The sequence below is a fragment of the Tinamus guttatus genome, unplaced genomic scaffold (assembly GCF_059628265.1).
Source record: "Tinamus guttatus ecotype Peru unplaced genomic scaffold, ASM5962826v1 Tinamus_guttatus_pri_ptg000649l, whole genome shotgun sequence".
Taxonomy (NCBI): domain Eukaryota; kingdom Metazoa; phylum Chordata; class Aves; order Tinamiformes; family Tinamidae; genus Tinamus; species Tinamus guttatus.
Window position 1 is genome coordinate 3,120,856 of NW_028289183.1, and position 23,546 is coordinate 3,144,401.

General features: G+C 37.5%; 1 protein-coding gene across 3 annotated transcripts in view; it reads left to right on the forward strand.

Moving 5' to 3' along the window:
- The first annotated feature begins 363 nt into the window (after positions 1 to 363).
- The window catches only part of CSNK1D (casein kinase 1 delta), a 29,019-nt gene continuing 5,836 nt past the window's right edge, over positions 364 to 23,546 (forward strand). The window contains exons 1-10 of one of the 3 annotated variants that reach the window (XM_088535907.1): positions 364 to 620; positions 3,659 to 3,769; positions 5,375 to 5,523; positions 5,965 to 6,193; positions 6,559 to 6,729; positions 8,178 to 8,326; positions 8,871 to 9,042; positions 9,371 to 9,510; positions 15,568 to 15,634; positions 17,357 to 17,868. In XM_088535907.1, coding sequence (XP_088392033.1) covers positions 545 to 620; positions 3,659 to 3,769; positions 5,375 to 5,523; positions 5,965 to 6,193; positions 6,559 to 6,729; positions 8,178 to 8,326; positions 8,871 to 9,042; positions 9,371 to 9,510; positions 15,568 to 15,600 — 1,230 coding nt within the window. In that variant the 5' untranslated portion in view covers positions 364 to 544 and the 3' untranslated portion in view covers positions 15,601 to 15,634; positions 17,357 to 17,868. Of the gene's footprint in view, positions 621 to 3,658; positions 3,770 to 5,374; positions 5,524 to 5,964; positions 6,194 to 6,558; positions 6,730 to 8,177; positions 8,327 to 8,870; positions 9,043 to 9,370; positions 9,511 to 15,567; positions 15,635 to 17,356; positions 17,869 to 23,546 lie in introns of those variants that run through there. The other 2 variants (XM_010227832.2, XM_088535908.1) reach the window with 2 other exon arrangements.

The following is a 23,546-nucleotide window of genomic DNA, read 5'->3' on the forward strand; positions in this document are numbered from 1 at the left end:
GTCCTAGCAGTAACTTTAATCTGCTCACAACCCAGCCATCCTACGAGGTGATCCTGCTTCTCCACAGCGTGTGGCAGGACAGTCCCCAAGTCACCCGGTTGTGACACCGGGGGCAGCACAGCCCTGGGGGCGGGGCACGTGACGCGGGCCACCGCCCGCGCGCCGCCCCCGTCGCTAGGGAAGTGACGCCACCAGTATGGCGGCTCGGCGCGGCGGCCGCGCGCCATCGCCGTTGCTAAGGAAGTGAGGCCACGCAGTATGGCGGCTCGGTGCCGCGGCCGCGCGCCACCCCCGTTGCTAGGGAAGTGAGGTCACGCAGTATGGCGGCTCGGTGCCGCTGCCGTTGAGGCGCCGGGTTTGCGGGGAATCCGCGTCCATCCTGCAGTGGGGCGGCGGCGCCGCTTCCGCCTGCCTCGCCGCTGCCGCGCGGCGGGATTGAGGCCGCGATGGCATCCGGAGCCGCAGGGCTGTGAGGCGGTAGAGCGCGAGCCGATAGGGTGGACAACGCAGCCGAGCAGGGTCGAGAACAGAGCGAGCTGTCGCTATGGAGCTGAGGGTCGGGAACCGCTACCGGCTGGGCCGCAAGATCGGGAGTGGCTCCTTCGGGGATATTTACCTAGGTAAGGAGGGTAGCTAGGTAAGCTCTTCTTCGTTGAGTTGCGGGAGTCGGACCGGGCGCTATTCAGGCTCACGTCTGCTCCCTGCCCTGCGCTGAGGTTGGGTTGGGAGCTTCCCCCGGACCTCATTTCATTCTGGCCAGAGTTTGGACCAAAAAAAAAATTGTCTTTCGATGTAAGGTACCTTGACACTGGTGTAGTAACAGTTTAGTTTTTTGTTAGCGTCATGTCCTAATTTAGACAGTGCGGAAATCGAGACTAATGGATTATTAGGTCTGCCTCTCCCCGTTGTTGTCCTGTGACCTTGGGGCACCATCGACTTTTTCATGAAACGTGGATCTCAAGGATCTCAATCCCTTCATCTGAAAAAAAGAAATCAGAAAAATATTTTGAAGCAGAAACGTGGCCCTCTGTATTAAGTGTAACTGCAGTGGAGTAGAAGAAATTGCTGTCACGGAAAGGAAAGACTATGTTCTTCCTGTGAGGCCTAAACAAATTAGATAACTGGATAATTGGAGCTAAAAAAATACATAAAAGAAAAATTAACTCTTCACAGAATCAGCATATTTCAGCTGTCCTGTTGCTCGAGCGTTGCCATAATGTCTTAATACATACCACTTATTCTGCTATTGTGGTTTCTGTGTGACTCTAAAGTTTGCAGGCCTAGAACTATCTTTTCCTGCCTCTTTATGTATTTCTTTCTGTCATAGCGGTTCATTACATTTGATAAACAGAGGAGTATACAAATTCTGAAAACATGTATTTTTAAAACAGTGTATTTTGCAATCCAGCAAATATTAAGAAATAAGGTAAATCCAGAGAAACATAAATTTTACCTGCTGCCACATAAAAATGAACATTTTGCCTCTGAAAGTTGTGATGAGATATCAAAAAACATGGAAAAATTGCTAGAGCTAAGGAGAGTTAGCTGCAAATGTCTAGAAGGTATAAAGAATGTTGCTGGTACAACATTAGACTGGTGAAACATTAGTATATTAGGCAGCATACACCGTACACGAGTGCTTTGTATTGCAGCCCACATTTTCTGTTATGAAATAATGCTAGTGAAAGCTCTGCTTGTGTATATTATTGAGAGTTGGTTATCCTTGATACAAAATATATGCCTGCTGGAAATTCAAGATCTCTTGCAGAAGGCGTGTGGATTGTATAGGAGCAGAGAACATGACTTTCTCTCTCTCTGATGTGTGTATAAAAGACTGAAAACTGTTGTGATAACATTTCTGCAAAATCTACCCCTGTCTTTTGGGTGAGAGAGATTAAGACAGCAAATCATTTTTGAAAAATCTTAGCTGATTTGGGAAACTCTTACCTCAACTTTGGACTACTCAGATGAAACTATTCATAACAAAGTACAGATACTCATACTTTAATTTGAAGTCCAAATTAACTGATAAAAAGAAGTCTGGCAATGCTGCTGTTACTGCCCCAGGTGTGGTGGCTGGATTGGAAGCAATAGGTATTTTGTTTGTCACTTCTATCTTCATGCGTAGAACCCACCCTACAAAAATTGCAAAGATAGTAGTTGGCATTGCATTCACTGTGTTTTCATTGTTTTTTTTTCATTACATAGATTCTATTCAGGATGGTTTTTGGGTAGTTAACTATTAAAATAACTCAGAGGCTTCCGTACTGATAGAGGATTTTGCATCGTACTAAATTACATTATTTAAAATAAAATATTTTAATAACTCTTCAGGCTTTTTCTGTTCACTTACATGAAGTGATTTGTATTACACAGCTTATTACTACTTATAATTTATTATTGTATTTGCCATAAAGGAAACAAATTGGTGATTACAAGGTTTACAATCCTGCTTACAATCACCTCTACGGTGAAAAAGGTTTGCTTAGTTCAGGCAGAATTCAGGCAGAACTTCTTGTATTTCAGTGTATACCTATTGCTTCTTGTCCAGAATGATAGACAGAGCCCTTACAAGGATCAAGACTGTGGTTAACCAGGTTATGGCTTGCTACTATATAGAGCAGGATTTACCATGCAAATCTCACCCTAATCAAAGACAGACATCTGCAACTATCTGTAAAAAGAGATGTGCCTTTCAGGGCACCCTGAGTGTCAGCAGTTTGTGTCTGTCTTATCAGAATAAGAAAAAAAGCTGGTTTTGGTGCTGATCACTCCTCAGGTAATATTGATCAGTGAATGCTTAGTCTGCCTTGTAGGAAAGTTCAAAATTAAGTTTATCAAGGTTATCTGCTTTCTTTGTGGTGCAAAATGAGAAGGCAGTGTTTTCATCCTTGTATCATTAAGCAGGGGGGGAAATATATTGGTTGTTTCATGTTTCCGAATTGATGTGTAGCATCGTTCCTTTAAAATCCATCAAAATAATTCATTCATTAAAGATGAAAATCTTAGATTACAAATTGAGGATTTTCTGGTTGCTGCTAATGTTAAATGACACAGGTAGCAATCAGGGATCTTGCCACCCATTGTAGCTCAATTTGAAAGTGAACAGGTAAGCTAATTTTTCAGTCATTTGGTTATTGAAACAATTCCATATGAAAGACAGACTGCTGTTTGGGAGGACAAGTGCTTGGTTCCAGATAGCTGCCACCAAAAAGATGAAATCATGAGGCATCAGCATATATGTGGAATATGCTGAGATTCAGTGAAATCAGTCTGATTCCAAGGCATAAGAACAGACAATCTGAATTTGGAAAATTTCTTAGCTTTGAAGGGATGTATCACCACATGCTGAACCAGCAAACATTCAGTGCGAACACCTGCGCCATAAATGCACAAATAGAGTGGAAAGACTCCCCTCAAAAGGTGCACCTTTCTTTTTTTTTTTTTTTTTTTGGACATCCTCTCTAATGCTTGTGTTCTTCTTAACTTCTATTGAAGAGGTTTTAGAAAACTTCAAAAGAATTTTAGGTAATCGTGACTGAGAGTACGTAACAACATCTGGATGTTTGTGATGGAGAGAAAACTTGTCAGTGTTTGCTTAGTTTCATCCTTTGCAAAGGAAATGTAATCTGTTTTTTTTTTTTTTTCCATTGTTTAGGAACTGATATTGCTGCTGGAGAGGAGGTTGCAATTAAATTAGAATGTGTGAAGACCAAACATCCTCAGCTCCACATCGAGAGTAAAATCTACAAAATGATGCAGGGTGGAGGCAAGCAAATTATTTTCCTTCCTAGAAAACTTAGTTGTTCTTATGACTTTGAGATGTATTTCATTTTTAAATATGTAACAGTTAAGATCACTTTTGGAAAATCATGAGGAAGTGGGAAAGGTGACATGGTAGGTGCAGTTCAGAGTGGCAGTTTTCAATCTATGGCTACCAAATTTTATGATACCCTTAATAACATCCAAAGAGGCATACAATCCCAGAATATTAAAAAGTGAAAACCTAGACCAATATGGAGCAAAGTTTGGTGTTGCTAGCAGTGGATTGATTGATTGGTGGTATTTCTCATGGATCAGTGAAAGAAGGTAACCACTGGTTTTGAGAACTTAACCTGTCTCCCTTAATATAGTAGCACAGATTCTAAACATGATAAATTGAGGTTTTTTTCTTACATGTGTTACTGTTCTTTCCTATTTAATAGTATTTCCTTGCCAGAGTAATTCTAACGTGTAATGGTATTAACAGCAGAAAACATGAGTGAAACAACCTTATAGCTACTGCGTGACTACTACTAGAATAATTTGCTTACTGGTTTTCGAATTCTGCAGGTGTAAAACTCCAATGCATTTTTAGGACATAAATTTGATATAGTTAATTTTGCTGCTATTGTGTAGTCTGTGGAATTCTTTCTGAGAAATACTTCTTGTTCAGTTGCTTTTCAGTTCCTGCCTTTTGTCAGTTAATCACTGCCAGGGTGTAACCTGGCTGACTTTTATGGAGTAAAATACTTCCTTTATAGTCTTGTTAAAGGCAGGATGGTGGGTTCCTTCTCCTGACAGACACTGTGCAGAGGCAGGTGGAGGAAAGTAAAGTAACCACACATGTTGGGTTTCCCTGTAAAGACAATTCAGGAAAAAGATATTAATATTAAATAAAGATATAAAGTAAAATTAATTACACCATTTCATATCCAAAATACATAAAAATAACAGTAAAAACTTTTGAAATTGAGCATGAGAATATCTACATATGTGCAATTGTACGGTTCAGCAGATATTGACCACACTGCAAATACATCATAACTAGAGGAAAGGCAGTAACATGAAGCAAGGGGGGAAAGTCATTCCAAATTCAGAGGGAAACGAGAGGTCTTTTGAAGTGATCTTGTAGACTTTGAAATAAAGTAATTGATTTCTAAACTTTTCTTTAATAATAATATTTAGTGATTTGACCAGTGTCTATATTTTCAGACTTTTGGTTTGCCCCTTATTGATATCTTGGGTATTACATGATTGTAATTTTTTACAAAAACTTAAAGATTCAAGCATAGCAAAATTACTAAGTGCTATCAGATGTTTAGTTGGATCATTACGAACTAAGCATAGACCATGAGGTTTCTGTGAAAGAGGAAAAAGTCTGTTTTAGATCTCTTTTGCTATATTTTTGTATTAATCTTTTAATGAAATTTTCAGACTTTTAGAAAGGCTGAAGGTAGCATGAAATATTAAACTTCAGTGGAAATATAAACATTCACAGTAATGACCCTCTTAGAATTTTGAACCTTGAGGATCTGTATGTGAGACCTGTATAAATCAAAAAAACTCCTGAATGTTTTCTTTTTTTGAGTGTTTTTGTTTTGTTTTATTCCAGTGGGTATTCCCACAATTAAGTGGTGTGGAGCTGAAGGAGATTATAACGTAATGGTGATGGAGTTGTTGGGACCAAGTCTTGAAGATCTGTTCAATTTTTGCTCAAGGAAATTTAGCCTCAAGACAGTTCTCTTACTTGCTGACCAAATGGTAGGAAACTGCTTTGGTGTTCTTTTTAATGAAGTATGTTGAGCCTTTCATAAGAGAGATCATTATATTCTGTTTTGAGTAATTTAGAGGTGACTACGGTGTACCATATTAGAGAAGAGGTTCAATCAGTTTTATTTCTGTAAACATAAACTCTCTCATCAAAAGTAATTATAAAGTCTTAATTTGATTGTAAAACCTGAACCTGAGCTATTTGCAAAGAAGCTATTATACTTCTCAAATGCATTTCCTCAAAGAGGATTTTTTAGAAAAAGAAGTGGAATAGGCAGGGGAAAACTAGAGATTTATCTATTGTCTTTTATATTTTGCTAATGCGCCTATGTTTTACAAAAAAAAAATCAAATTTTTAAGACCATGTTTCTCATGCTTTTTAAGAAAAAAAATATATGTAATCTCTCAAATGTTTTGATCCTGTATATCTAGATTAGCCGAATTGAATATATTCACTCCAAAAACTTCATCCACCGAGACGTGAAGCCGGATAACTTCCTAATGGGCCTCGGAAAGAAGGGCAATCTTGTCTACATAATAGACTTTGGATTAGCAAAGAAATATCGAGATGCTCGAACTCATCAACATATCCCATATCGTGAAAATAAAAACTTAACCGGAACTGCCCGTTATGCATCCATCAATACTCATCTTGGTATTGGTGAGTTGGAGAACACAATAAATAGAAAATTTAGTGTTTATTTAGTTCAGATGTTGTTAATTTTAGCAATCAAAAGTTGCTTTACAGGTGCTTGGAAGATGGTCCCTACTCCTGATGTTAACAGTGCATTATGCTTAGGCTTATGTTGGGGAGGAGGGAGTCAGTCTATGTAATTTCACAGAATTAGCACATTTTTAACAATTACAAGAGTCATACGATTTGTAGCATTGGATAGGTTTATCATGGACATACTAATCTTCCGCATTCTGTCATGTTTTTAAGACATCTTGTGACATTGTTGCACAGTTTTGTTTTTTCCAGTAGAAAATCAAACCTAATGAGTGCACTTTTTTATGCTGTTGTAGAACAATCTCGCAGAGATGACTTGGAGTCCTTGGGCTATGTACTGATGTATTTTAACCTGGGCTCCCTCCCCTGGCAGGGACTGAAGGCAGCAACAAAGAGGCAGAAATATGAACGTATCAGTGAAAAGAAAATGTCTACACCCATTGAGGTTTTGTGTAAAGGATATCCTTGTAAGTTACTCTTTTGTGGCACTGGCTTTAGATGTTTATTTTTTAGTGGTATTGCTTTTTTGTTTACATTGAATTCTAGCTCCTGTATCAGATTGTTTTGAAACATGTGATTTACTAGTCTTTCTGACTTGTGTTAGTGTGTGAGAATGTCTGTAATAGAGATACTGTACTTCAAGACTGTGTGTCCCTAGATCATTTCTAATTCTCCTCTGTGTAAGTATTTAATGTACAGTCATTGCCATGCCTTTGAGATTGGTGGTTTAGGTCAGTATATCTGACCTACGCAGTGTTGTGCGTATGTGTGTTTACGCTGCCTGGTTAATTGCAACAACTGAACAGCCTTTTGAGAAACCACCTCTTTCTTCATACGTGTGGGTAATGTTCATGAATGATTAGGATTGTATAGCCAAACTCACCTGTTACCCTTTGTAGTTATTTAATTTAGTAATTTTTGTGCTTGGTTCGTCTAGCTTGCTTGATCAGTGTCCAGCATCTGTGATAAGTGTAAGAAGCCCTCCTCTATTCTAGTGAGATCCCTCAAGGCTACTCTTTGCCTCTGTTGGGTGTTGTCCTCATATTAATAATTAGAAAGTTTTTGAGACATGCAAAAGCGTACTTAATCTGCTTTAAATCTTGTTAACATTAACTCCTATTACAGAAATTGCTCTCTCGCAGGAAAAGTTCTCTCTATTTTCACACTCTTGGCCACTACTGATGGTTATGAGGATTGTAGTTGTTATTATGGTTGTATGGAAACTTGTTTTCTTGGCTCTGTTTCAAATGTTACTTCATTTACATTCCTTTACACTCATTACCTGTTTTTGTCCCTTGGGGTTAGGGAAAAGTAATCATTTTTTTTCCTGGGCTATTTGCTAGAATTTCCTATTTAACATAAAATTATCAATATAGTCTTTCAACTAGAGACATTTGAATTCAAAAACTAGCGTTATCTCTGGCACATTCCATTCACAGTCATATTCTGTAGCTCATATTTTGTGTGCCTTATAAAAACAGGGGTTCAGCATATTGAAAATCTAATTTTGCAGCATGACTTGGGAGATTACTAGGTGTCCATGTTCTGTTCCTCCCCTCTGTTCCTGTGTCTCATCTTGGTGAGATGTTTAGCAGAAATGAATTTTCATTTGTCTTTATAGCAAGAGGTGCTATTACACCTGAAGTTCAGTTTAATTATATTCAGAGCAGAAAAAGCAAAGTAAAACCTGCTTTCCATTGTTGCAACTATAGTTTTAAACCTGTCTCCTCAAACCCTAATGATCAGTCTCTTTTGCTGTTGACAAATGGGATCTTTGCTACTTTGCAATAGACATATATTTCCTTTTTCTGGGTGTACTTATGGCTCAGAATTATAAAAAATAAATGTGAAGCCAGAGGGGGGTGAAGCAAAAAAATAAAAACAAAAAAATAAAACAAGCTTTTTCTTTTTGCAGCTGAATTTGCTACATACTTGAATTTCTGCCGTTCTTTGCGTTTTGACGACAAACCAGACTATTCCTATCTAAGGCAGTTATTCAGAAACCTTTTCCACCGACAAGGATTCTCCTATGACTATGTGTTTGACTGGAACATGCTCAAATTTGTGAGTAGCTGATATAGATTAGTAGAACTTTTTTTTTTTTTTTTTTGGTAGCAATATTTTCTGTTACATTGTCAGTTCTTTACTGACACTGGTAAGTTTTGTCTCTTCCCCTGGAAGTTTTAATGTCTAGGAAAAAGACCAGGAAGCTGGAAAATGGAGGAGTTGTGGGAGCAACAAGAAGAGGTTGAATGGCAACTAAGCTGCAGTTATGGAGTTTTAAATGTATAAGGCTTTGAGTTATTTCTGTCAGGGCAGTCCCCAGGTTAGGTTGCTGAATTACTTTTTTTTTTTTTGTCTTGATCTTCAGCTCCAGTCACTTGAAACTGTTATTAGAGGTCCAGCTGCCAAAACAGTAAGCATGTGCTTTACATTTTGAAGACTATTCTGATAGTTGTATGAGTAGAATTTATGACAGTTTTCATGATTTTTTACCCCAAAAATAGTGCCCTGGCAAGTTGCGCTTAACATATTTTTAATTTTCAGTATTCATTGGAATACATATTTCTAAGTTCTGTACAAGTTTTTCACTAGTCTCAATCTACAGGGTGCAAGCAGAGCTGCTGAAGATGCTGAACGTGAAAGGAGAGAACGAGAGGAAAGATTAAGACATTCACGAAATCCCGCTGTCCGCGGCTTACCCTCCACTGCCTCTGGCAGGCTGAGGGGAACACAAGATGTAGCTCCTCCTACCCCTCTTACTCCAACTTCACATGCTGGTAAGTAGCCTTGCAGAATACTCTAATTTGCAGTTTGCTTCTGATATTTGGAAAAGAGGAATTAGGAAATCCGTTTTGTATTTGTCTTTAGGTTTTTTTTTTTTTGGTTGGTTGATTTTTAACAGATTGAAGGTAACAGTACACACCCCAAACCTGCCAGTTGCTGCTTAAAAATTTCTGTGGATATAGAACAAAGCCCCTAATTTCTCTGGATTGGCTCTGTGGAAACCATATAAGCAAACAACAAGATACATTTTTTTTTTAAAAAAACAATCACGGTTTAGTTCCATTTCTCATTATCAGAATACTAAAAGAGTTTTTCTTATAGCCAACACTTCTCCTCGGCCAGTGTCGGGTATAGAACGAGAAAGGAAAGTGAGTATGCGATTGCATCGTGGTGCTCCAGTCAATATCTCATCATCTGACTTAACAGGCCGACAAGATACCTCTCGCATGTCAACCTCACAGGTAAAAAAGTTTTTTGTGTAATACAAAAATGAGTGATTTGATCAAAATTATTTGCTAAAAGAGCATATTGGCTATTTGATTAGTTTTCACATTGATTTTTCAGACAACGTTGACTCGTATAAATACTTGAAGTTTTACCTGGATGTTTGTGACATGGCTGTAGAATACTGTGAAAATTCCTGTGGCAGTGATAAACCTAAAATGCTCAAAGAAACAAGAAATTTTTGGAGTATGAGACAATGCAAATTGTCTACGGATACAGATTTTTTTTTTTTTTGGTCTACAGTTAAGCATTCAGTTCCTTTGGTCATTGAATTTCTCCTATCAGTGAGGAAGCAAACATGCAGTCGGTTGTGAGTCATGCTTTCACATCGATGAAATGGATAATATTGATACAGAACAGAAAAGAGAGAATTTGTAAAGAGTAGGAGGGCACAGTAGCGAAGAAATACTGTAGTATAGTACAATATGGTAAATCAGAGCAGATGAGCTTCATTCACAGATGATTGAAAGGTCACAGAAGGCTGCTGAATAGGGTGGCAGGAAGTTAAATGAGACAGTGATTCACAGCTGTAGCCTGCACTGCAATTATCCTCATTGGCCAAAATGACTTAGCAAAAAGACTTTAGAACAGCTTCTGTTTAGGGCTGACCAGCAATATTTAAATATATATCTTAACTTTCTGTGCTCTGCCTGAAACACGCCTTTGTCAGAACATTCACACAGGCTTGTCCTGGTAAGTCACCTGACTACTTCAGTCCTCCCTATAGATTAGGGAATCTGCTGTTACATAGGTAGAGTAGTGGGCAGAGGAGTATGTTGTGAGAACTAGTGTGGTTGCCTGCAAGTTTTGACATTATTTCCTCAGCATTGTGATAGACATTTAAAACACTTGATTTTTACTGTGGACTCATGTTATTTCTTGTGGATAAGCATGCTGCGTTGATTTTAAAAAAATATCCCTTCCTTTGCTTCTTAATTTCTTTGGCAGAATTAATTACTTGGGATATGTTGGGATGTGCTAGAGAGAGAACTCTTAGATGGAGGTCAGATGAGTGTCTATTACGAAGACAGAGGCCATGGGCTTTTTTTTTGTTTGTTTGTTTTGTTCTGTTTGCAAATTGATGTTATGTTCTGGCCTGAATTACAAAGAAGAAACAGATAGGACAGTGAAGAGACAATTGAATCAGAAAAAAATGCCAAGCTGGAATTCATTCTTACTAAGAGTAATAAGAAAGCCTGCCAGAGAGAACTCATTTGCCAAAACAACAAAGAGCTGATAAATGAAAGGGTTTTTTTAAATCAAACTGAAAATGCTTTTACGAAGGAAATGTACTTCTCTCGTCTATAAAAGAGGAGAAGAAATAGCACAACAAAATATTTTACATAATCAGAAACTGGAAGCAGTAGAAGAGTGGCCGTGTGTACAATGACTGATGAGCAACATCCTCTGAAGAAGGCAGATTTTGCCTCACTTCAGCCTTCAACATACAACTTCTCTATGAGGTGAAGCAAATTTGGGGGGAATTTAGCTCCAGAACCTACAAATCATCTATGTCATCATTTGACATCCACTTTGCATGGTGAATAATCAGCTAATATGATTTAGTTTGCTTCTAAAATTAAGTTAGAAAAATAGAACTGCAGCTGTGTTGATTTTTCTTCCTGTGGCTTAGGTAGGAAGAAATAAAACTTTTAAAACATCTGTAACTATTTCAGTGCTTTTAGGGATATCCACATCAAATGTGTCCAAGCATAGGAAACGATGCCATGTATCCATTTAGAAATCAGTGAATGGTCTCATTTTTACCTGACAGTTGAGGTCTTGAACTTTGAGATGTCTGCCCCAAGGGAGAACAGGGCTACTTTTTGTTTTCTAACAGCTTAACTCCACCAACTTAAAAACGTAAGGCTGTAGTTGACATACCTTTTAAGATGACATGGTGGAAAAGCTCTCATCAGTGTCCTTGTTCCACCATTCATACAGGCATAAGCTAAACTGGACTGGAGAACTAATTCTGGTGTAACAAAAGCACAGTAGGATTTTTTGGGAGTAGCTTTTGGGTGGATTCCTTCTGTTTCACTTTGTAGCTGCACAAACACGCTGGCACAAAGGATGGGCAGTGAAGGAGGAAATGTGAGTGGACAAGTGCAGGAGACAGGTGAGGCCGTCTCTCCTGGCACTGGTGGCAGTTCTTGCCAGTTTGAAATGTTCTTTGACACCAAAAAAAAAAATCTCAGTTTGAAGATCATTTTCATAATCTCATGAATAAAGTAAGAGGCCATAACTGGGCATAGGTATGTTTTAATTATCCATGTTGTAGTGTGTGGTGAGATAACTGGTTTGAAGTTTCTGTGAAGCACCAGGCCAGTTCCAGGCTCCCTGTTACAGGGGAGATCTGGACATACAGAGTGAGTCCAGTAAAAGGCTGTTAAAATCGTTACGAGATTGAATCATCTGCCATGTGGAAAGGCTGAGAGAGCTGAGATTGTGTAAGTCTAGAGAAAGGAAAGCTCAGGAGATGTTACCAGTGTGTAAAATATGTGATGGGAGGGTGCAGAGAGTTAGGGGTTCCTTCCAACCTCGTATATTCTGTTTTTTTCAGAGTTCTCTTTGAGATACTCGAGCAGAAAAATTTTTCATTGGTCAAGTTTGCACACTTCTTATTGCATATATTGTTATCAAGTGGGGCACACTCAAAGGCATTCTAAGCAAATTTCAGATAGTTTGTTTCCAGTGAGCTGGAAGCAAGTGGTTAGTGGGAATAACAGAAATAAGTATTTGGGTATGCTAGGAGAATCAGTTACAGTGAGTGTGCTTCTTTTTTTTTTTTTTTTTTTTTTGGCTATAGAGCTGACATTAGCTCAGTGTGCGCATGACATTTTTATAAATGTTATAAAATATGAGTAATCCAGATAGTTTTTTAGATCTGTTTAATTTTTAAAATGAGAATATTCTGGATTTGTGTAGAAATGTCTTTTTTGAATAGTCTGTGAATATCCACATTCTGGGTATGTGCCAACACTCCAGCCTGGACTCATGGCATATTTCCCTATGCACCGTTCAGTACCGCTCCAATGACTTGGTCAACTTCACAATTACAGTAGCAGACTCATCAGAATCTTCTCTGGGTTGTTAGAATCAATTTTTCATCTTCTGTTTTCTTTCATTCTTACCGAGCTAGTGAATAGCTATTGGTCTTCACCCATATGGTGGTTGAAAAACAGTGTGCAGTTATAATAAATTTTAAATGTTTACCTGTGAAACTCTCAGATTTGGAAGGCAAGAGAGTTTTTATTACAAAACTTGCCTTTGGGCTTATTTATACTTTGCAGTTTTCACTTATTCTGTAGCAGACAAGATAACCAGGGTTGCAAGTTTCAATAACTTACTCTGTTATATCTTCATAAAGTTAAAGTAGTTCTTTCATAGTCAAAATTTATCCTTAGACATATACCAGGTTACAAATTTACAAATTAAGGCTGTGGATTTCCCTGTATCTTTAGCCCTTATTTTTAGTTAGAAACCAAGTTAGGAACCTTAGTTAGTACCCAACTTGTATGGCAAGGTTATTAAGGAGAATTCATTTTGTATAACTCCAGATAATATAGAAAAATGTCTATACCACTCCTTATTAGAAAAACAGTAAGAACAGCACCTGTTCATCCATATTCATCCCAGTCATACTAGTTTCCTTTACCAGTCTAAAGTAAATACTACCACTTAAGCAAGAACTTCCACTATTCTTTTTTCAGGAAGTGCTTAGACCATGTTACTGTTAGAAAGCAGCATTTACGGTCTGCTGCATAGATCTAAGGGTGTCTTAGGTTAAAAATAGATTTGTTATTTATAGCTTGATTAATTAGATTTGATATTGTATTGGATGCCTATGTTTGGTAAGGCAACACTGCTCCTATAGTCTCCCCTTCCCGTCATCCAGAGGAAGAGCTATTGTTTACCAAAATTTGGGCAGTGGAAAAGAGCATAAATAAATAATGAAAGTTGCTTACCTGAAAATAGAGTTCTTAAAGATTACTTCAGCACATTAACTTTCTCTCTTCCTACTGCCTCTTTTTTTAATTGTTTTGATTGGAGTTCAGGTTTTTGTTACTGAAAAACAAGAGGGCTGGGGGTAATGCAAATCGAAATACATTATGGAAAATGATTTTTTTAAAGAAATGTAACATTAAGCGGCGGGGGGGGGGAAGTGATTAATAAAGGTAGCTGAATAGGTGAGTAATATTTCCCATCAACAGGACATTGTCCAAATAATACCTAAATTATTCTCATTAGGTAGATTAGCTTTTTGCCATGTTAAAAAATAAGCGTTCATTGGAATAACAATTAGCAGATCTCTTAATGGGTTCATGAAACATGATTCTAGGGACATTATATCAGTTCTGTGGTGGATCCTGTTTGCTGTTTTTCTCAGTCATATGAAGGTGAGTATAACAGCTGAAAACCTTTGAGGCGTGAGTTGTTTGAATGATAAACATGGGTGAGAGTTGGGCAGTCATGCAGAGAAGTTGCAGTTTGTTAGAGAGGTGAGTCCATTCGAATAAACTGGGCGTTAACAGTACTCCAAAGCCCGATGAGGATCAAGGAATGCAGCCTGTTGATGTGAATGCTGTATCCATGGTGAATGCTGACTGAGGAGGCTTTAGTGGTAATGATGGAGAGGTTGGTGTGATGCCATAATGAAAGAGATTAAGGTTATCCTTGAGTGCATTCAGAAGATAGTACTAAATAGAAGTAAGATGGTTATTTCAGGCATTAATGACACTGATGCTAGAATACTATGTCTAATTCAGCTCTCAGTATTTTAAGCTGTTGGAAAACTGAGAGTAGGACAGAGAAGAGCCATAAAGTTTGTGCTTGAGAAAACATGCTGTACAACATAAGAGTTTTGGCTTAGTATCTTTATTTTTTCCTGAAAGATAAAACACCATCTAAAGGTAGTGTAGTATTATAGAGACAAAGGTTGCACCAGGAATTTAATATGGAAAACATACATAAGGAACCAATACTGAAAACAATCACATTCAAAGGAAATGGAAGCAGAAGGGAAACAAAGGCCATTGGACACTGAAACAACTTTCAGAAAAGCAGCACTGGATCATTCGTCTCCTTTGCACCAAAACAGAGTTCCTTTCTAGGTCACATATGTGAGTTCAAAGCAAGTGCAAGTTACTGGTTTCAGTCCCAGAGAGTTCTATGATCTATGATGGACAGAAGATCAGGCCAATTGTTAGAAGATCTTTCTGCTCCTAAGCAAGCTCTGTGAATTAATTGTTCGTTGTGTCTCCATTATGTAGTTCCAGTTTTTAAATATAAAGAAAGGTAGTAAAAAAGGGCATGAGTGTTCCAACAAGCACTGTTTTGAATCAGTTCTGTCAGTCCAGACTGCATCTCAAAAGCGTAAATGTGCATTGATCATCCCAGAAGCTAGTTACAGGTGAGTAGCCTTCATTTCCTTTCACATAAGGTTCAGTCCTGCAAAGAAACACCTCAGTGGGACCACTCATTGCCTACAGTAAGATAACTTTTTTTTTTTTTCTGAATGTGGCATGTTCAGCACCTTACAGTTGAGATTGCATGTAATTCCTACTAGTTAGAGATGAATCTTTCCCTCACTGGAAGAAAAAAATCAAATAAGTATCTTTGACAAGTTTTCTGAATCGATAGCCAAAACTGGCAGTAAACAACTTGAGTATTGTGACACTCCATTGGGAAAAAAGCAACATGTTTCCAGTATCTCTGCATTTTTAAACCCCTCGTGAGCAAACCTTTCTCTACACATTCATCTTAAGAGGCATCATACTCTACATTGCTCTTCTGACCCTGGAATTTCTCATTTTTCTTTGATGAGTAATTATTTGTTCCTTTTAAGTATTTCTTAGTATAATAGAAATATCTGATAGACATCTGAAATGCAAGCTCTTCAAAAGGTATATAGTTGCAACTGCAATTTTGAAGTGGATTTTTGTAGTCATCTTTTTATAGTCATATTTGGACAGTGAAACTGTTACAAATTGCTGTCTTTTCCCCCACCTCAGAATAGCATTCCTTTCGAACACCATGGCAAGTAGCTGTTCGTCTCCTTTCGTTGGAAGGCAGCACTGGGTGAGTGCTTCTCACTAGACACACAAACTTTGGATGGAATGGGAGAAAAATCTTCAGTAACATCAATCTTTGCTTCTCCTCCTCACATTATCTCATAGCTGTGCGCTGTTTCTGTGCCTTCCGATCAGACGCTTGATGAAGCATTATTTTCTTCTAAATGTAAATGTCTTTCCAAAAGTTGAGTTGTTGCTGCTGTTCCACTTGGACTCAGCAGAACTAAAAAAAATAGTGACTTAAAAAGTCACTGAAGTCATTCGGGCATGAAAGACAAAATAACTAAGTCTAAATCATAGCTGTTCTAGAATTATGCCTCTTTCCAGAGATGTTCATAGAACTGAGTATCATCCATTCAGAACCAGATCAAGCTTCAGAATCATAAAACCAAAATATTTTACAAAGAATTAACTGACTACATTACTCAGATGAGGCTTTGTCTTGTCATGAATGGAATGTTCTATTACAGTATTATTATCTGTATTCTTCTGCATTCCTTATGAGCTGTCATATTAAAAATATTGAGATGAGTTATACTAATGAAATTAATTTGAACATTGAGCATCTTGAAACCAAACAGACTTAGGTTTAGATATTTAGGACTGCTTTCCATTGATCATTGCAGTAAAAGTTTCTGCCTTTTCGTGTGCAGTTTTCAGCTTTTTAGTCCATTCTGCTTTTATCAATAGAGTTTCATCAGGAAAGCAGCAAGTTTAAGTTGGAATTCAAACCTTGATGTTCTGAAGGATGCATTCTTAAATATTTCAGGAGCTTCTTCTTTGCTTTGCCTTTTTTTTTTTTTTTTTAAAGAAGATCATGAGATTTTTCTGTTCCTTTTAAAATTTCACCGTCTGCTGCCTCACTTTCTTTCTGAATTCTAAGCTTGCACTAATCCTGTATCTCTAATTGGTGAAGAATCCTGCTCTCTTTCTCTTTGTTTTTCTCCTGCCTTGTGTGCTTGGCTGCTTGGCACAAGCTGCTTCTTAAACAGTTTGTAACATTAAAAAGATCCAACTTTAAATGATAGATTGACATTTCAGAGCCTAATAACCAGGCCTTAATTTAAAAAAAAATATATATATATGTATATATTTTGAAAAGTTCATGTATGTGAGAATTACAGGTTCCAGCTGCTCAGGGTTGTCTCTGCATTGTTTAGCCTTTGCTATATGCTTTACTCTTTGTGGCTATTTACAACTGAAATGAATATTGACTTAACTGCTTTGACATTTCTCACTTCTTAAATTGCGATGATGCATGATTGTTTTTCACTTTCACAGTAAAAGTGAAATAGGTCAAGCTAGGGAAACTTCTGGAATGCCTTTTAACACAATGTTCCATTCAAAACTAAAAACGCCATTTAAGATAATTATTTTCACCCTCATCTTGGGATTTTTTTTCCCCAACATTCATTGATTCTATTTCTCCGCATGGGTTCTGTTTTCGTCTGGTTTGTTCTTTCCTGTGTTCCTGTTTATGCTCTGTTTACTTTTTCTTCAAAACACCCGTTCTGGCTGGAAAGGTGAATTTTCCTTGTTAACTTCCAATAAAGGAGGAAAATGCAGGGAACTTCATGTCGTTACAGGTGGGTGTGAAGCATTAAGTAGTCCTTTGGATTATAGATTCACACACTTTTTGGCAACAAATCATATGAAAGTATGTTGAGAGACATTTGTATGTTAACAGGAAGGACTTGTGCTGATCTTCTCTTGTTTTTGGCTTCGGTAGATTCCTGCTCGGGTAACTACCAGTGTTCTCCAGTCTGCTGTGCACCGATGAAAATTGTTTTACCGTGGAGGGCAGATAATGCATGGCTGATCTCCTATGTTGCCAATGGCTTTACTAGCAAAAATACCCTAAATTAGAGTGGAAACATTACAACAGGAGTTCTCCATGTGACTTAAAAGGCACTTGGAGGAACGTGAACATACTCCAGCAGCTGCCATTACAGGACGCTTTTGCCAGAAACCCAGTGACCTTAAGAGAACTCCGTAGTAACAGGGCTGGAAAAGAAAGATGGTTTACAGAGATGACTGCCTGTTATTGGATGGCCATTTTAATTCTCCCTCCACAGGCAGCAGACTTTACCCCTTTTTAGTATTCTACTGTAACTGTAAATCTTTTACTTGGTTTCAGAAAATTTTTGTATCATTTTGCTAAAGTTATTGGCTTAATTATCTGTAAAGAACTCTTATCTTCCTTTTGTCTGATTTAAAAATGTAGAATATAAACAATCCTAAAGACAATGACTTGAAATTTCTTGTTTAAAATATAGTCTGGCGGGGAACATGCAAATGAATCCAAACCATCTGACTCCATTCAAACTGTTTACTTTCTTGTATGATCCCATTCTGAATGAGAAGGTTTCCTCATGAAAATTTTAAAACTTAGAATTACATTTTGTTGCTTGCTGCCTTCATTCACATTTGCATTTAACTTTCCTTGTAACACAAAGGAATTTTTAATACTCATTCTTCTGCATAACAGAAGATGATGAAAGATCCTGCAGGAAAGTCTAAGTATAGTAGAGATGTTAATAATGGATTTCTTGTTTGTAAAGGTTGTGAAGAACAAACTGAAAGACTGGGATTTGAGGGACTCAGTCTCCAATGAATTGATATGTTTACTTTAACAACTACATGTTCAGAAACAAAAAATGATTCTGGCCTTCTGTTTAACGCCAAGACTCAGAAAAGGATTCTAACGAAGGTATTCTTGCTGTGAAATGCTGAGAATTTTCAAAACTCTGGTATATACCTTATTTGGTTCTTAATCATAATCGATCTGTGTATTTCCAGAATCATTAACCATTAACTAGGAATGAATGACACAGCTTGTTTAGGTTGTCCAAAAAAATTTGCAGGTATTTTGGCACATGTCCTTCAGGAATATAGGATAATCTTTATATTGTTTATTTCTGTAAAAAGTCCTAAAAAATAGATATTTTGTCCTAATAGTAATTGGAACAGTATCAGAAGTACTGTTTTTACAAGTATCACTGAAGTTATAGGAAGTCCTATGCTGGAAATGAAAATACATATGCAGCTTTTGTTTGAGAAGTTAACTATTTCAAGAAACTCTTCTCTGCTTGAAAACAAATTATTTAATGGCTTATATGCCTTCAAAGTTTTATTAAGAATAGTATTTATTGTTCAAAAGTGGGCAAGTTCTTCGCTCCCTCAAAAATCACATAGTAAGTATTACTGGGTTTTCTGTAGAAATGTTCAGAACACCAACTCCACAGGTATGTGTGCTCCAGGTCTGACAGGAAAACTGTGTTTGGGAGAGTGTAGTGGAAAAACGTAAGAGTTTGATCCATAAATAAGTTTGCATAACAGATTTCTTTCCTGAGTTACTGCAATCTTCAGTATTTTAGGCATGTGCACTATCATTTGAACAGTTCTACGCTTCACTGTGCTTTCCTTGTAAATATCTGTGGTTAATATGTACTGTTAGAGGGACTTTCAAAGGCAGTCTCTTTATTCCTTCTGTATCTGGAACATTAGATTGCTATACTATACTTAAATGTTGACTGCAGATTTCTAGACTTGTACTCAGTTGTGGGCAATTCTTGTCCTTCATAATAGTTAAATTCCATCATGTGAAAACATAGTTAGACTGTCTGTATGAACCTGTGTATTGGAAACCGGTAGCTCAGAGTATTTCATTTGTACTATCACTGTATTTGTGTACTTTAACAATTGTGTAAATACATTCATAATGACTTCTATTCTTCCTTGGTGTAACTTACTCATGATGCCTCCATACTCTTTCTGTGGTGTGATTTTGTTTAACTTTTTAAAGGGTTTCTGTACACGTAAAGAACATTCTCAATGATGAACACTTGAAGAAATTGTGGTAATATTAAACGTTCACTGAAGGATTTTGGTAGTCAGTCAGGATACAGCTGGTAGGGTGCACGAGAGGAAGGAAAAGCAGGCATTCACTGCTTGTTTCCCAGAAAGTGAGTCTTCTTCTCTGTTAAGGTAATTTTTGCTTGTAGGGATATTGCTTCTTTTACAGAAGTGTTTTTGTAAAGGCTTTGTTTTACCAGCCAATACCTTATATTAATAAGAAGCTTGGGAAGACAAGAATATTTATCTTTACCTGCAGTGTGCTGCTTAATAAAATTCCTTGTTTTTGGCACATAAACCTCAAAAGTTTACAAAATCTGAGGGCAGACAGGCCTTCAGGAGCCCCTTTTGGTCTCTCTGTTTACAGATCTTTGAAAGGTGAAAGTTCTTTATTTTATCCCCATAGTTTTCGATCAAAATTGTATATGTTCTTTTATGTGGAAAATATCACCTGTGCTGCAGTTGAACATAATGCTGGTATTTGAGTGTCTGAATTCTATGTGATACAAGTACCTTAAAAGCAGTTGATAATAAATCCTATATTTTAAAAGATACATTGATGTAAGAGGATTTAGAGAGTCCGTGTATTCCACTTGTTAATTTCATGAAGGTATTTGAAATCTCCCTTGGAGAAAGTCGTGTAGAATTTAGGGGCTTCTCATCCTTCATTCTCAAGTGGGGAAAGGTGTCATGAGCCCGACTGCTTCTTGTTTTGCTTTCCCTGTCCTCCAGACCTCAGAACGGCAGCTCCTCTGTTGACACTGTCAAAGGTAACGCTTTCAGAAATGGAATTTTCCAACAAAGATCTTTACAGTGAAATTAAGGATTTATGGGTACATCAGTGGGTGGAGTGTTTGTGTTCTTTCTGTAAAGAATGATCCTTTACTTTCTGTAAGAGAATGAAAATCCCTGTAAATAAAAAAAGATATTTTTGTTCTTCAACTTGGGTTTGTAAAAGTACCTTCTATCATCTAGCAATCCTCACTTTGTGTATATAAAATACTGAGTGAAAACAACAACATTGATGGTTTTCTTTTGATAGTACTGAGATGTAGTCAGAAATCCAGATTTAACTCAGTTATGAGGAACGGTAATCTACTATAAACTTAATCCTGCAATGATGAAGTAGTTTCTAAAATACAAGGGATGAGACAGGCTAGTAACAAGTTTTGGCTGTTAGTGCAGCATTTCATTAAGAACATTACATGTCCCTGTGGTTCATTCCGGTATCTTGTAATCGTGTTATATCTGTGCTTGTACATGCAAGTGACTTTGTGAACCTAAGTACCATTTACATCATTCAATATTTTTATACTAGGGAAGTGTTCAGAGGGCTGATCTTCACTGAGAATCTGCTTCACAGCAAAATCCTGCTGGCTCTTTCCAGCAGATAACTGCATATGACTCTTGCTTTATGACTCTTGTTCCAGCATTGTTTTGGTGGGGTTTTGTTTGTTTGTTTTGTTTTTTCTTAAGTAAAACTAGTCTGTTTCAGTTCTTTTGACCAAGTCATGGTATATTGCAAGCATATGTACAACTTGCAGCAGAAGACTTAACAGCAGAAGTTCTTTACCTATGACTTGCACAGTCTACCCCCACAAAAGAAAACATCTTTTAGTATCATGTTCTTCGCTAATCTCACTTGTGGGGAAACTCCTGACTCAAAATATGTGAATTTTAAAGCATTAAGCCCTTGTTGGTTGTGTCTGTTTCCTGTGATGAATCCAGGATACTTGGGGGAATAAATAAAACAGGAAATCAGCTGGAACATTATCAACTGTGAGGGAAGTGTTCAGTTCTGACCCCACAAACGACTGCAACATTTGGTTTAGTTACAGACCTTATCTTGAACCAGAGCTGCAAGTATTAAAGCCATGAAGGCAATGGAGAGCTTCTGGTATTTTGCATAGTCCAAAACAGAAATAGTATTTTATTTTATTGTTAAGTTTGTCTGACATTCAATTGTCAGTCATGGATCTTAAGCATGTGTTTTTTTAGCAAGGCTGAAAAGTCTTGTTATTTAAGGCATCTTAAATATAAAAATCTGGATACACTTCTTTATTGGCTTCAGTTTTCCAGTGAAAGCCTTTAACTTCTGAGATAATAGTAGACAGAAGAGTCGGACTGTCTTCATTCCTTGTGGCTCCAAAGCGTTCATTTAGAGATAGTGAGGAAGTTGCCAGCTGGAATGTTGCCGAGATGACCAAGCAGGTATTGAGATGGGTCCAGGAACAAAGCCTAGCAGTAAGTATAGGTAAGTAGCTTTTCACGCTGTCTACCTCCTGGCTTCCCGTTCTTTCTCAAACAAATACAGGACTGCTCAGCCTCTGCATCACTAGCAAGAGATGGTAGGAGCCCTGAATTTTACTGTAGATGCACATATTTGTCTAAAGACAAAAAAAATGGAGAAGGCTGCTAAGATATCTATTCCAAAGCTGTACTTCTCCTATGCAAAGCATCTACTATCATTAGTTGTTCACTCTTCAAAATACCAGTGGGTTTTATCTTCCTTCACCAGTTTGGCTTCCTCTTGTTTTGAGTCCAGCAGTAGAGAGGAGGAGCTGTGCAATTCAGCTCATGCCCTTCTTGCTACTTCCAGACTATGGAAGTGCCAGGGGCAGTGATAAACTTGTGGCTTTTCCTGCCAAATTAAAACTTATTTGGGAAGCAACAAATCCTAGATGAACAGGAGTTTATTTGGGATTTCCGTTTTGTTTGCTTGCTTAGGGGGATGTTTTCACTTCTGGTTTGAAAACAATATTTACATTGCCTATCACTTGTTTTCAGTTTGGAAGGATGTGCTGAATGCATGCTAACAAATTGTTGATTCAGGCTAAAATTCATTCCTTTAGCAGGGATTGGTTTGATTTGGTCAGTGGGGTAGCAAAACACAGCAGCGTGCTGTACACAGTGCTAAAAAGTGCAAAAGACAGTGCTGTCTGTCAGGCTATTTCCATTGCTACCAAAGAAACTTTTAAGTCTTTAGATGTTTCTTCTCCAAGAATTTGATTAAACCTTAAGTCTCATCCTTTTAGCCAAACTAATTAAAAAATCAATAATCGTACATTTGCTCAAACACATATTTTATGTGTTTTGTATTTCAAAACAGATAATAAAATTTTACCTGTAAACAAAACCTGAAGCACCTTAGGGGGGACAAAGATAGAAATTTCTCCGTGAGGCACCACAAAATTAATGGCTATTATTTTAAAGTAGTTGCTTCCAAATGATCTCAGGAGCTCAGGTCTGTTTCCATTTTGGAGTATGTAAAAGCTGGGGTCATTGCAAAAGCAGTTCCCTTACCTGCAATAAAATTTGACACCAAGAGTCCAGCTCTTGAGTTCCTTTTTCCTCTCCTCATGAGCACTCAGGTTCTGTGTGACTTTGAGCATGTGCAAATCAAGGTGCATTACTGAATGTGATTTGTAAATCGTGTGTTAAACAAAGACAGGGATTTTTTTCTAAGCTTATTTCCTGACACCAACATATTATTCACTACATTTAGGACAGTTTATAGAAAAGCATAAAGCACATGTAAGGATAAACCCACATATTGCATTAAGGTGTGTTAACAGGAAAAAAAAGTCAACCCACTAAGCAGAAAACTGAAGTGTACTCATATAATCCCAGAGACAAGCGTAGCAGAGACACAAACACAAGTCTTCAACTACTTACCTTTGTAACAAGTAAAAACGTGTGTCTCGAAAGCACTCTGCACATAGTTGCCTGCCAAATTAAACCTTTGGGGGGTAACAAAGGTGAATATATACCCCTTATTTGGGAATTTTAATTATTATTTTCAGAGAATTGTTTTACATTGCCTACAATGTATTCCTTTGGGTGTGTTTTAATACTAACAAGCACAAGATCTGTGCCAGTGTTCATACTGTACTTTTCCAAGTTCTCATATATAGGGAGTTAGCTGTTCAACAGGTAGTATGGAAAATCTGCTGTAGTATATTTAATGACTGGACAAAAATAAAATCTGAGAACCGCTTTTTTAGACAGCTGCACCATTTCATGATTTTTAATATTGAGTTCTTGTGGGATCTAAATAGGAACAA